Here is a 13,652-nt window from a genome sequence, read left to right as displayed (position 1 = left end):
TTTTTAGGTGGAGTGCTCGGATTCTGGGCAAAGCGGTGAAGTGCTGGTTTTGGGTGGTAACAGGGTTTTGGTGTTGGTCCATTTGTTGATATTGTTTTAGAATTTAGTCATAAGGATTGCGTCGATGTACCCATGACGTCACCGGCGGTGAGAGGGCGTCTAAACATGGAGGGACGACCCTTTGACGTCACAAAGACGTGAACGTAAAACAGCACCGGTATCAACATGGAAAGGGCATCGGGTTCCGATCGGGCGGTCGAGCGGGATCTACCGAAGGAACCCGAGGTGTTCGTCGCCACGCCAACCGCCAGTCGTCTCCGCCCACCACAGAAGCTGATGAGCGCCCTGGAGGACAAGGAGAGGGACCTGAACAAGCTGAAGGCCCGCGTGGACTTGCTGCTGAAGAACAACCACCCGGCTTCAGACAAGATCGAGGTGGGTGGAGGAACCGGTGTGCCTTTTCCCCAGAAGGTTCCAGCGGTTTGAGCATCCATGTCCTCCTTCTCCAGGCCTACAGGGACACGCTGCAGACCCAGTGGAGCTGGCTCCTGCAGATCACCAAGTGCATCGACGTGCACCTGAAGGAAAACGGCGCTTACAACCAGGTAACCATGGTGATACAACTAACCCCCCCACTCCACCCAATCCAATGTGCGCCTTCTCTTTAGCCGTTTTTTTTTTTTGTTAGTTCTTCAAGGAGGCCAACGAGACGTTCAGCGCCCTGCAGAAGGAGCACGAGACGGTCCGCAAGAAGTTCACCTGCGACAAGAACACCCCACTGGAGAACCTGCAGGAGATTCTCAGAGCTCTGGAGGTACGGCCTTCGGTCCGTCCGGTTGGACCGGAGAACTCGGGCGCTCGAGTCGACTGTATTTACTTAGAACGTCAACTCCAGAGACCGATCTCCATGTCTGGGTTCTCTCCAGGTTCTCCCACCTGGGTTCTCTCTAAGTTCTCCTGCCCGGGTTCTCCATAGCTTCTCCTGCTTCGGTTCTCTCTAGGCTCTCTTGTCTGGGTTCTCTCCAGGTTCCTCTGTCTGGGTTCTCTCCAGGTTCTCCAGCCTGGGTTCTCTCCAGGTTCACCATCTTCCTCCTACATTCCAAAAACAGTCAGTAGCTTCACTTACAGCCTCTAAATCTTTGGCGCGAATGAGAGGGTGAATGGTTGGACGTCTGTGATTGACAGGTGAGAGGCCCCGGTTAAACCCCGCCTCTTACGTGAAGGTCACCTGTGATTGGCTGCAGCCCCCCTTGAATAATTGTAAATTTCACTTTCTCAGACCGCTCGTGTTTATTTTTATCCTTTGTTTGTTTTTACTTTTCCCCTCGTCCAGAAAGAGAAGGAGAAGATCCTCCAGCACAAGCGCAACGTCCAGCACCTGGCCAGCAAGTCCAAGACCATCGTGAGGTTGAAGCCCAGGAACCCGGAGGAGAAGAGCAGCGGCAACGTATTCGTCAAGGCCCTGTGCGATTTCAAGCAGGACCAGGTTCGTCTCCTCCTCGTCCCGGCATAAATACTGCTCGATGAAGTACAAGTACACGTGGTTCACGCCAAAGAAAAGGACCCAAACAAAAATGAAAGGTTAATTCTGGTGTTAGATGGGTTCGCTTTTCCCTCCGTCCCCGCCTGCAGGCAGAGAGCAGCGGAACCCTCGAGCAGTTATAATTCTAACAGATTATCACTAAGAAATTTATCATTTCAATAATTATAATTATAATCACAATATATATAGTTATGTGCACATATATATCCATTTATGTGTGTGTGTACATATGTAGATACACATATTTAATATATTAATACATAAAAAACATGCATTTAATAATAATTTAATCCACATGAAGAAACATAAATCTTCTCATGAAGGTGAATCTAAATATGTGCATCATGTTATTATATTATATTATATTATATTATATTATTATTATATTTTTATTATATTATATATTATATTATATAATATTATGTTATTATTATATTTTATTATATAATGTTATGTTATTATATTATATATTATATTATATTATATTATGTTATTATGTTATTATGTTATTATGTTATTATGTTATTATGTTATTATGTTATTATTATGTTTTTATTATATTATAGTATATTAAATTATATTATATTATATTATATCATATCATATATAATAAGAGTGTAATAGTTCATTATGACAGTCAGCTATTGATTAATATGATGAATATTTTCAGACATTTTTTTCTGCATGCCGTTTCCCGTGTGTTTCCCCACCTTTGATAACGACCTCCACCTCCGCAGAAGGTGATCTGCAAGGACAACGAAGCCATCCTGAAGGACAACAGCCAGCGCAGCAAGTGGCACGTGACCGGCCCAGGCGGATTGGACATGTTGGTGCCGTCCATCTGCCTGATCGTGCCTCCGCCCAACCCGCTAAGCATCGCCCTCGCCACCAAGTGAGAGCCACCACCTTAATATATTAGAATCTAGAATTTTATATATATATATATATATATATTATTTATATTACTTAAAATTTTATGTAATATAATATTATATCATATATATCAGATTATATTATAAGAATAAGAATAAGAACTACTTTATTTATCCCGAAGGAAATTGTCGTGCCAGAGTGACAAGAGAAATATAACAATAATAAATAATATTAGAAAATTGTATAAACTGTTAAAAAAAAGGGAGGGTAAGAAATACAAATAAATAATAAAGTGTGTTAAGGAACAAGTGAAAACTATTAAGTGTCTCAAGGTCTTGATTACCAAGTGAAAGATGAGTGCACAAGAGTTTGAAAAATATTGTATATGTAGCTGTTATGAAATATTGCACAGTTATGAAGATAAATACAGATAAATTATCACAATTTACAGTAAGTGGATGACTTTTTTTTTTTTTTTTTTTTTTTTTTTTTTTTTTTGTTTAAGATTTTAAGATTCCCTGCGGCCGAAGGGAGTGGAATTAATATATATATATATAAACATACGTACATATATATATATATATATAATATTGGCAATGATAAAAATAATGGTATATAAATCAGTGGGAAATAAGTGGAATCCATAGTAAATAAACCAAAAACTATAAACATATTATTAACAATAATACGATAATAATTGTGAAATAAAAACTATAAATTAACTTTAATTGTATAGTGTTTATATTGGAAGTATTTATACACACAAATATAAATGCTGTAAAGAGCATAAATATTTATATAAAGGTGTATAAAATTGAAAATATTGCAACATTTTCAACATTTTAATCATCATTTTGCAAGTGTTATTTGCAGTCCCTATGTCCTCTATTGTAAGTCGCTTTGGATAAAAGCGTCTGCCAAATGTAATGTAATGTAATATTTTGTATTTACAGTTTTATTTTTCATTTCATAAATGTGTGCACCGTTCATTTATTTCCACATTCTTTCTTTCTTTCTTTGAAAATGTGAGTGAGAAAATGAAATGAAAAAATATACACATGCATAGAATAATGAGGATAAATAAATATAAGATAGATATAAGAATACATACGCTGTTTATGATATATTGTATTGAATTCATATGTGTATTTACAGTATTTAATTCTATAAAACCAAAATGTATAAAGTTGTATAAATTAACAAGTGCATAAAATGAGGATTGACAATATATAACACTTTACACTAGCACATATATATGCAATGTATATTTATATGTATACTCTATATAAAAGAGAAAAATATCAATAGCTTTATCAGCAAAGTATATGAGGCCCCAGTTTATGGTTTGACCTTGTACAGAATTTTATGTTTATATCGCAGATACCAGGTTGTATGTCTTGCGGACTCTTATTTAGCTTCTGTTGCGAGCAGGAACGATCAATACTACGAGTCCATCCTGTCCATCTGGAACCAGCTCTTCATCAACGTGAAGAGTCTGATCGCCTGGCAGTACTGTCTGCAGGACATCAACCGCATCAACTCCCTCACCATCACCATGGTGAGGCAGATCCTATCCAGCTGACAGACTTTTTTTTTTTTTACATTTGGATAGACATTGTTTTGTTTTGAAATCCTATTGAATTTTTTTTAATTAGATTTTGCTGTTTTTCATCTGAATTTCAAATTCGGAAATTAAATATAACACTATATGTTTTAACCGGTTTAGTTGACCCTAAATGGAGTTAAATTAATTTGAGCTAATTTAATTTAATGCAAATAATATTTGTCCTTTTTTTTTTGCATTCGGATAGATATCGTTTCATTTTGAAATCCTTTTGAAATTCTTTGATAGTTTATTTTGCTGTTTTTCCTCTGAATTTCAAATTCAGCAGTGAAGTAAAATATATATTTGAGCTAGTTTAGTTGACCTGAATTACAAATTCAGAAATTATGTCAAATATATGTTTAAAGTAGTTTAGTTGACCTGAAATGGAGTCAAATTAATTTGAGCAAATTTAATTGAATGGTTATCATATTTGTAATTTTTTTTGTGCATTTGGATGGACATTGTTTTATTTTGAATTTCTTTTAGATTTTATTTTGCTGTTTTTCATCTAAATAACAAGTTCAGAAAAAATAAAATATATGTTTAAATTAGTTTAGTTGTCCTGAAATGGAGCCAAATTAATTTGAGCAAATCTAATTTAATACAAGTCATATTTGTAAATTTTTTGGGCATTTGGATAGACATTGTTTTATTTTGAAACTCTTTTATACTTTATTTTGCTGTTTTTCATCTGAATTTCAAATTCAGAAATGAAGTAAAATATATGTTTAAGCTAGTTTAGTTGACCTGGAATGGATTCAAATTAATTTGAGCAAATCATATTTGTAATCTTGTAAAAGTAATCCATGTTATGGCACAAGACCCATGATTTACATCCCCAATCACCATAGCAACCATCTCACCTGTTTCATTCAGTCAGGTGATGGGTGTTTTCCCCCATGTGTCCACAAGGGGGCGCTGTTTCACCGCCTGAATCCATACGAAGGCTGCAAAATTATCTTATGATATGATCGGCTTACAATGTTTCTGCGTGTGTCCAGCTGTCACGCATGCGTCCCGAGGAATACCGGCAGCTCCTGAAGAGCCTGGAGACTCGCTACGAGGAGTTCAAGGTGACCAGCAAGGGCTCCCAGTTGTTCGCAGATGAGGACCGGAGGACCATCGAGACCCAGGTCAACGGCGCGCAGGCCCACTACGACAAGCTGGTGGTGGAGCTGCCCACATACAGTCAGTAACACAAGACCGCTCGTAAACAGCCGGCATTAAAATAGGCGTTGCAAAATGAATGAATTTAAATTAAGACTAATCAAACGCATAACCTTCCTGTGTGGGAAAAAGAGAGTCTTGAGAAGGAGATTATTTATGAAAATACATAAACACTTTATTTGCAGATCCAACAAGGTTTTAAGCAAAAAAATAAAAGGAAGGAATTATTAAAATTCAATTTTTTTTTTTTTTTAAGATATGTAATTATCTGTGAACATTTTTAATTTGTTGTTTTTTTGTCTTATTTTTTCAATTTCTTTTATTGTGAAAACTCTTGCGGAAAGTTGTTTATTATTTCCATTTCAGGTCAAATTGTTGCACATTAACACCCGTAAGCTTAATGGACGTCTTTTTTTTTTTCCTTCAGTCATCAGCTGGCATGAAAACAGCCAGTGCAAAATGAATTAATTTAAAATAAGAATAATCAAATGAATAAACTTCTTAGAAGAGTCTTGAAAAAGATTATTTGTGAAAATACATAAAAAGTTTATTTGCAGACCCAACAAGGTTTCAAGCAAAAAAAAAAAAGAGAAGCAAGGAATTATTAAAATACAAATAACAATGTTTATTTTTTAAGATATGTAATTATATGTGAACATTTTTATTTTTTTTATTTTTTTATTTTGGTCTTATTTTTTCAATTTCTTTTATTGTGAAGACTCTTGCAGAAAGTTGTTTATTATTTCGATTTCAGGTCAAATCATTGGACATTAACATCCGTAAGCTTAATGTTTACACTTTTTACCCGTGATGCCGCGCATTAAACGGACGTCTTTTTTTTTTTTCTCCTTCGATCAAGTTGCACGTCAGGAACAGGCGGTCGACCAGCAGCGCCTCGCCGCCGAAGAAGACGCCCGCAGGCTGGAGGAAGAGGAGAGGCGGAAGGCGGAGCAGAAGAAAGCCGAAAAGAAAAAGGAAGTGAAGAAGGAAGTGAAAGTGATAAGGAGGGTTGTGGTGACGTCGTCCAGCAGTCTGTCGGATCTGCACGCGCTCAGGCTGAGGCTGGAGGAGGCCGAGGCGGGGCTGGCCAAGCACGTGCACATCTGCTTCGGGGAGGACGGCGTGCAGGACTGCGGCGTCAGGCTGGCTCAGCTGGAGGTAAGCCGACTCACGGAGAGAAGAAACAAAAAAAAAAAGGGATGTTTTTTATTTAAATATCAAGAAATAATATTTAGGCTTGAATTGAGGCTTAATTCAAGAAAACACATTTTAAATGCTTTAATTTTGATATTGAGTTATTTTAAATAATTTCATAATATTTCCTAATAATTTAGAAATAAAAAATGATTTTACCTGGGATTTTTTTTCCCCCCAGTTTCAGTTCATTAGTAGGATTGACTTGTTCTGGCTAACGGTTAGCAACTAGCTAACTAGCATCTGTAGTCCTTGTGCACGAGCACAGCTGACAGAAACAACGAACAAAGTCGGACGAACTTGCATGCGCAAAATTCACTATTTATAGCACCTATAAAGTGTTTTACGTGTTAGCTGTTGTTAGCTGTTGTCAGTTGTTATTCAACGGATAACAACTGACGTGCGGTTGTGATACATCATGCGTCGCCAACGCAGGCCGTGCAGCTGGACGTGGATGTGATCCGCCAGGAGTACCTGACCCTGAGGGAGCGGATCACGAAGGAGCTGGAGGAAATGACCGACTTGGACAAAGCCCAGTTCCTCCGCAGCGAGCTGGGGGTGGTCAACCAGCGCCTCAGCAGCTTGGAGAGCAGCTCCTCGGCTTACCTGCTGAGGTACGACCCCACGCATAAAACGCCTCGGATTTTTCCTACCTACTTTCGGTTTTAGATGCTGATAGAATGAAACAAACCAAAAAAAAAAAAAAAAAAAGCAGAAAAACAACATCAAATCAACAGGGTGACTGGTGTGTCTCAGCTAGAGGTTAGCATCCGGTTTGTTTGTCAACCGAGATTTGCTTTTGTGTACCGAGGCATTTTTTCGGTTCGAAATTTTTGTTCATAAACCGATTCTTGGGTCAGTGACGCACGCCGAAGCAAAGCCAATCACAGGGTTACCCTAAAAGTAAAGTAAAGTACTTCTTGTACGGTTGGACTTTGGACTGTTGCGCCAACTGGTGGTCGTCCCGCGAGTCTTCTGTCGGCCTTCACGTCCTCCTGGTTTTTACCCCATTAGGCTCCGGGCTCTCAGGGACATGCTGGAGAGTCTGGCCCGTGCAGAAGATATTGTGAAAGTGCAGGAGGCGAAGCTGACCGAGAAGGAGACCACATCCCTGACCCCGAGTGAGGTGGAGGACTACGTGGTGACCCTGAAGGTACTCCAGAAAAGCGTCTCTGAGCCTTACGCTTAAAGGATGGCGGTAAAAAAAACTGTTGTTTTTTTTTTTTTTTGATGCTCCGCAGGGTATCAAGGCGGAGATGGAGCAGAAGAAGGACATTTTGGCATCGATGGAGGCGGAGCTCGCCAAGGCCAGCCACTGGAACAGCCAGGTGGGGGGCTCCTCCTACCGCTGTGACATGATGCTGTCCAAATACAGCGACCAGGTGGGGCTGATAGCTGACCGCTGGAGACGAATCCTGGCGCAGATCGACACCAGGTATATCATATGTATATTAGCTTACTAGCTTATTACATATACTAGCTTACTATATACATATAATTAACGTACTTTCCGCACTATAAGGCGCACTGGATTATAAGGCGCACCTTCAATGAATGGCCTATTTTTAAAAAATGTTCATTGCGCACTGGATTATAAGGTGCGTAGAATAGAAGCTACAGTAGTGGCTGGGGTTGCGTTATGCATCCACCAAATGGAGCTGCGCTAAAGGGAATGTCAACAAAACAGTCAGATAAGTCAGTCAAACTTTATCAATCTTTTAGTAGTAGTTTAGTCTTACTAGTCTTTTGGAAAATGAGTAGGCGCAGTCTATATAAAGGTGCGCTCTATAGTCCAGAATTTACAGTATTTTTTTGGTTTTTGGCATGAATTGGCAAAAATGAACTAGCGAGAAAAGATAGTCTTGGTAAGTCCTGGATTCTTCTGGATTGTTGTGATAACGCACCCGTGCTCTGCAGGCTCCAGGACTTGCACGTCTACTTGCCTCAGCTGCAGCACTACAGGGAGACCGGCGGCGAGCTCGGCGACTGGATCCAGGCCACGCGGGCCAAACAGGACGCGCTGCAGGCCACCAAGATAACCACCGTGGACGCCGTGATGGAGCACATCAACCAGCAGAAGGTCGGCCGTCCCTTCCTTCCTCCTCCTCCTGAGTCCGGCTCTGCTACAGCTCCCCTTCTGCTCCCTGACGTCTTCATGTTTTGTCCTTTTCTGACCGGTAAAGGCTCTGAACTCGGAAATCAAGGCGAAAAGGGAGACGGTGGAAAGTGTGCTAAAGGACAACGAGACGTGTGTGAACAGCGTCAAGGTGAGAAGGAAATTAAGCCGAAGATGGAGTTTTGATATTGATTGACCAGAATCAGAGAAACTTTATTTGGTATGATAGCATACCATCCTAGAGCAGGTCCAACATCTCTAACTTTACAAAGATAAAAAATAAATTAAAAAAAAAAAATATATATATATATATATATATATATGAAATAACATAAAAAATAGGTAAATGACATAAAAATTAGATAAATAACATAAAAATCAGATAAATATAAAAGCGAAAATAAAGTCAGAAATAGCATAAATAAACTGTACATCTGTACAAATGGCTGTATATCTATAAGTACTAAAGGCACAAGAAGAACTTCACACTATTGTGATCTATTGAAGTTTTGCTGTTTGCTTTTAAAAGTACAGCTGTGCACACTTGATTTCATTCCTATTTGTATTTCTCCTTCAACCAAAATGTAATAAACAAAAAAAACAAAAAAAAATCCTCTAAGAAGCAAAGGGAAATGGATTAATCTGTTCCTGACGCGACATAAATAAAAGCTTTCCAAGCTGTTTTAAAGTCATTCTCTGCTGAGAAAATGTTTCTATGCAGATGACGTTGTTGTGTTCACTACTGTGGTTCCCAGAATTGAAGAAAAAAAAAACCATAAACCCGATTAAGATCATAGTGCATTTTTGACCACTATACCAAGATATACTAAGTACGATGTAGTTTACAAAGTAAAGTATTCGGTATATCTGGCCGGGATGTGATGGCACCTGCCAATCATCTTGTCATGTGTTGCTCTGTGGCAACTGGGTGACATAGAAAAAAAATATCTACAGAAACTATATTTCTATAAATTTCAAAAAATATAAGAATTATTATTGTCTTATAATATAAGAATGTGTATTTAATTTTTTTTTTATTTTTTTATCCCTATCAAGTTTTATTTTTGAAATAACATCAGTGATTTCTTGTAAATTTTGGGAGTCAATTTTTTTTTTTCTTTTTTTTTGTTAACCTCGCCAGGACTATGAAACGGACCTGTCATCTTACGCCTCTGGCCTGGAGACGCTGCTCAACATCCCCATCAAGAGGACCATGTTGAAATCGCCGACCATGGATCTTAATCAGGAGGTAAAAAAAATACAAAATCTATCCGGGGGGTAAAAAAACAACAAAAAACATCAGAAGATTCAGCTTTTTATCACCATGTCATTTGGTGACAAACTACTCAGACTTTAATTGTTAAACCAGGCAGAAAAGAAATTGCATCAATAATAATAATAATAATTATAATAATAATCATAATCATAATTATAATAGAAAAATAATTTTATATGTTTATAGAATTATAGTGTATTGTAATTATATATACTATTATACTATATTATATTATAATTCTTATCATTATATTATCATAATGATAATAAGAAGAAAATGAAGAAAAACAAGAGCAAGACAGAAGAAAATTATTTTTAAAAATATATTATAGGAAGGCATTTCAGGCTATGGGTCAGAACTATTTCTAAACCGCAAGTCGACCGGGTTTTCCCGTCTTCCTCTCACGGCTCAAAACCATCTCAGCGGGTTTATTGATGATTCCAAATTGTCAATCGGTGTGAACAAGAGAGCGACTGGTCGGATGTGTTTGTTCGAATGTCCTAATTTTGTTTTCTAATGAGATGAAGTCAAGTTCACTGATTTTGGCGCCGGTATTGATCCTGGATTTCCCCCCTCGCCAGGCGACGGAGCTGCAGACCCGGTACATCGAGCTGCTCACTCTGTCGGGAGATTACCACAAATTCCTGGGGGAGCTGCTCAAAGCCATGGAGGAGCTGAAGGTACCGAAATCTAAAGATGTGAAACAAAAAAAAAAAAAAACGGAAGATGTTGATGAAATGAGGCGTCCCCTCTCCTCTCAGATCCGCGGCACCAACATCGACCTGCTGGAGGAGAAGCTCCGCTCGCTGACGGAGGACATCCAGGATCGCGACTCCAAGAACAAGTCCCTGGAAGACGCCATCGAGCGTTACAAGCTGCAGCTGGCCGAGATGCAGGGCCAGCTCCTGAGCGTGGAGGAGGTGAAGACCACCACGGCCCTGCAGTGCAGCACCATCAAGGACAGCCTGGACTCCACCCAGAACCAGATGGCGGAGCTCAACGACGAGGTGACGCGCCTGCAGTACCTCTTGGAGGAGGAGAAGAGGAAGAGGCGTCTGGCCGAGGAGCGCTACACCCAGCAGCAGGAGGAGTACGAGTCCGTCCTGAGGAAGAGGCAGTCGGAGCTGGAGGCCGTCAGCTGGTCCAAGGTGGAGGTGGAGAAGAGCGTCTCCGGCAAAGACTACGAGATCGAGCAGCTGCGGCGGCAGCTGGCGGAAGAGGCGGCGAGGGTGTCGGAGCTGCAGAGGGAGGTTTCCAAGGTAAGGACTCAGTGCGGCGCCGAGATCAGTAGCCTAAAGCTAAGCTACGAGTCCCAGATCCAAGTCGGCCGCCAAAGCGTCCAGAAGCTGTCGGCTCAGAGGGAGGAGGACGCCGAGCAGCTTCGGCTGCGGCGCGACGCGTCCGACGCGGAGCGGAGGGGCCTGGAGGAGGAGCTCCGGAGGCTGAAGAACACCGTCGGCCAGGCGGACGAGCAGAGGAGGAGGGCGGAGGAAGAGGCGGAGGCTCAGCGGCTGGTCGTCATGGAGGAAGGGCGCAGGAGGAGGGAGCTGGAGGCTCAGCTGGAGGCGCTGCTCCGGCAGAAGGAGGAGGAAAGAAGTCGCCACAGGCAGGAGCTGACCTTGCTGGAGTCCCACCTGGAGGAGAAAACGGAGCAGCTGGTTTATTCCAAGCACAGCCTCGAGGAGGAGACCCGCCGGAGGAAGACGACCGAGGAAGGGCAGGCGGTGCTGGAGCAGAGTCTGGCTCGGCTGAAGGAGAAGCTCAGTAGTACCTCCGCCGCTGCCGGTCAGCTGAAGACGTGCGAGGAGGAGCTCAACGGCGTCCGGGTGGAGCTGGAGAGGGAGAAGAGGGAGCGCGACAGGTTGGAGCAGAACCTGAGTCGGCTGCAAGTGCGGGTCAAGGACCTCCAAGCCGTTCGCGACAGGCTGGAGAGCCAAGCGGAGGAAGCCAGGGGAAACATCCAGGCGGAGGTTTCCAGGAGGAAGCAGGCGGAAAGCGAGCTGGAGAAGACGGCGGCGACCTTGAGGGAGTACAACGGCACGGTGGCCGCGCTGCGCCAGAGCCAGGAGCGGACCGGCGCCTCCCAGAGGAGGATGGAGGAGGAGCGCCTCGGGTTGCAGAAGGAGCTGGAGAAAAGTCTGAACCAGATGAAGATCTCCGAGGAGGAGGCGGCTCGGCTGAGATCAGAGCTGAAGTCCCTGCGGCAGCAGCTCCTGCAGGAGCGAACCGGAACCAAAGAGGCCAACCAGAGAAACGAAGGTCTCCGGCGCACCTTGGAGGAGAAGACCAAGGCTCTGAACGAGAGCACGACGGAGCTCCAGAGGCTGATGGAGGTGTCCGAGGCCCAGGCCAAGGAGAGGCTGAGGCTGGAGGAGGAGCTGAGGGCGGCGAGGCACGACAAGGAGCTGCTCGTGAGGCGCCGGCAGGAACGCGACTCGGAGCTCTCGTCGCAGACGGCCGCCCTGGAGCTCCGGCTGCAGGCCAGCGAGCGAAGCAACCTGGACTACCGCGACCTGATCTCTGAGCTCTCCTCCGAGAGGGAGAAGCTCCGGCTGGAGGCCGAGAATGTGCAAAAGGAGGCCACCGAGGTACTTGGAGGTTTGGCTCTCGGTCCTGGACGTCTCTCCTGCTTTCAGAAATCAAAAGCGCCGAGAGGTCGAGTAGCTCGAGCTACACGTAGACCCAGACTCTTACTTGCATGTCGGACCCGCTTGCTGTCACTCATTTGAACACACACACCTCCACGCGTGTGTGTGTGTGTGTGTGTGTGTTTAAATCAACTTGCATGTCAATCACCAAAATGTCCAAACTCATTGCATGCTGACCTTTGACCCCCAGAGAGACACACAGCCCTGCATGCATGTTATTTATTCTGTTTTGTTTTATTTTGCATTGACCTAATAGTCTGTGAACGCCATCTGTAAATTAAAATTATAAAAAAAAAACAGCACATCTATTTATCTAAAACGGCCTTTAAAATCTAAATCATTGGCTTTCCTTAAAATATTCCTAAAATACGCCTAAGTTACTCCAGTCAGTCAATCCTTGCTGTTTTTTTTTTCTATTTTTAGTTACAGAATTATAGCCTTAAAACAAATAACATGTGACTAGTTGCTTTGCTTGTTGTTTTTTTTTAATTCCCAGCCAGGTTTGTAGTTTCCAGTATTTCTGAGGTCGATTTCTTTTGCCTGTAAAAATTCCCCTGTCATTGTTTCTTCCCAGTTCTGCACAATTTTAGTAACTTTTTTTTAGAGTTTCTCTTCCGATCGGACCGCTCCGTTTCGGCCGAGCGGTTTCAAAATATTTTGGCTCACGATTTGACGGACATGGATATCAGATTTACATCGCGGTTTCATCTGCCGTTTCATGTAAAAAAAAAAATTGAAAAAAACAACAACAACAACATATTGTTCTACCGGAGAAAGATCGTGAATTTGTGAAGTAACTTTCTCCTGGTCAAGTTGTGAGTCCAAAACTTGTACTGCTTATTTGTACCTCATTGTAGTACACGCCTGAGTCTTTCCAGTACTATCATAAACTCACTGTACTTTAGCTCAGGTTGGTTCGGTCAGTAGCGTGATGCACCCATCGCAATTTTCTCGGCCAATTCTGAGATTAATTCATTCATTCTTTATTTGTGCTGCTTATCCTGCGGTCGGTCAACTACCCTTGCGCACATTATGTAGAGACATACAACTATTCACCCTCTCCTTCACAAGAAGACACTTTTAAAATAAGACCAAGACAAACTAGCCGAAAATTGCTCGGTGCATCACTGGCGATGACATCAGATGATTTCAGTTTTAATTAATTTCCGACCCTGTTGTGTTCCAACGTGGATGTATGTGCTGTGGTGTAAAAAAAAAAAAAAACCGTT

The 13,652-nt window shown here is 42.0% G+C and overlaps 1 protein-coding gene across 2 annotated transcripts in view; it reads left to right on the top strand.

Moving 5' to 3' along the window:
• The window catches only part of dspb (desmoplakin b), a 31,631-nt gene that overhangs the window by 12,603 nt on the left and 5,376 nt on the right, over positions 1-13,652 (top strand). The window contains exons 8-23 of one of the 2 annotated variants that reach the window (XM_086144537.1): positions 331-435; positions 510-605; positions 689-814; positions 1,334-1,486; positions 2,281-2,435; positions 3,848-3,974; positions 5,024-5,210; positions 6,049-6,347; positions 6,819-6,997; positions 7,398-7,536; positions 7,625-7,818; positions 8,301-8,463; positions 8,567-8,650; positions 9,641-9,748; positions 10,357-10,455; positions 10,537-11,034. In XM_086144537.1, coding sequence (XP_086000663.1) covers positions 331-435; positions 510-605; positions 689-814; positions 1,334-1,486; positions 2,281-2,435; positions 3,848-3,974; positions 5,024-5,210; positions 6,049-6,347; positions 6,819-6,997; positions 7,398-7,536; positions 7,625-7,818; positions 8,301-8,463; positions 8,567-8,650; positions 9,641-9,748; positions 10,357-10,455; positions 10,537-11,034 — 2,712 coding nt within the window. Of the gene's footprint in view, positions 1-330; positions 436-509; positions 606-688; positions 815-1,333; positions 1,487-2,280; positions 2,436-3,847; positions 3,975-5,023; positions 5,211-6,048; positions 6,348-6,818; positions 6,998-7,397; positions 7,537-7,624; positions 7,819-8,300; positions 8,464-8,566; positions 8,651-9,640; positions 9,749-10,356; positions 10,456-10,536; positions 12,364-13,652 lie in introns of both variants that reach the window. The other variant, XM_086144529.1, reaches the window with a different exon arrangement.

This window comes from Fistularia commersonii, chromosome 1 (assembly GCF_037954325.1).
Source record: "Fistularia commersonii isolate RoL2024-O1a breed Wild chromosome 1, RoL_Fcom_v1.0, whole genome shotgun sequence".
In the NCBI taxonomy this organism is placed as follows: Eukaryota; Metazoa; Chordata; class Actinopteri; order Syngnathiformes; family Fistulariidae; genus Fistularia; species Fistularia commersonii.
This window is presented reverse-complemented; position numbering and strand designations above follow the sequence as displayed.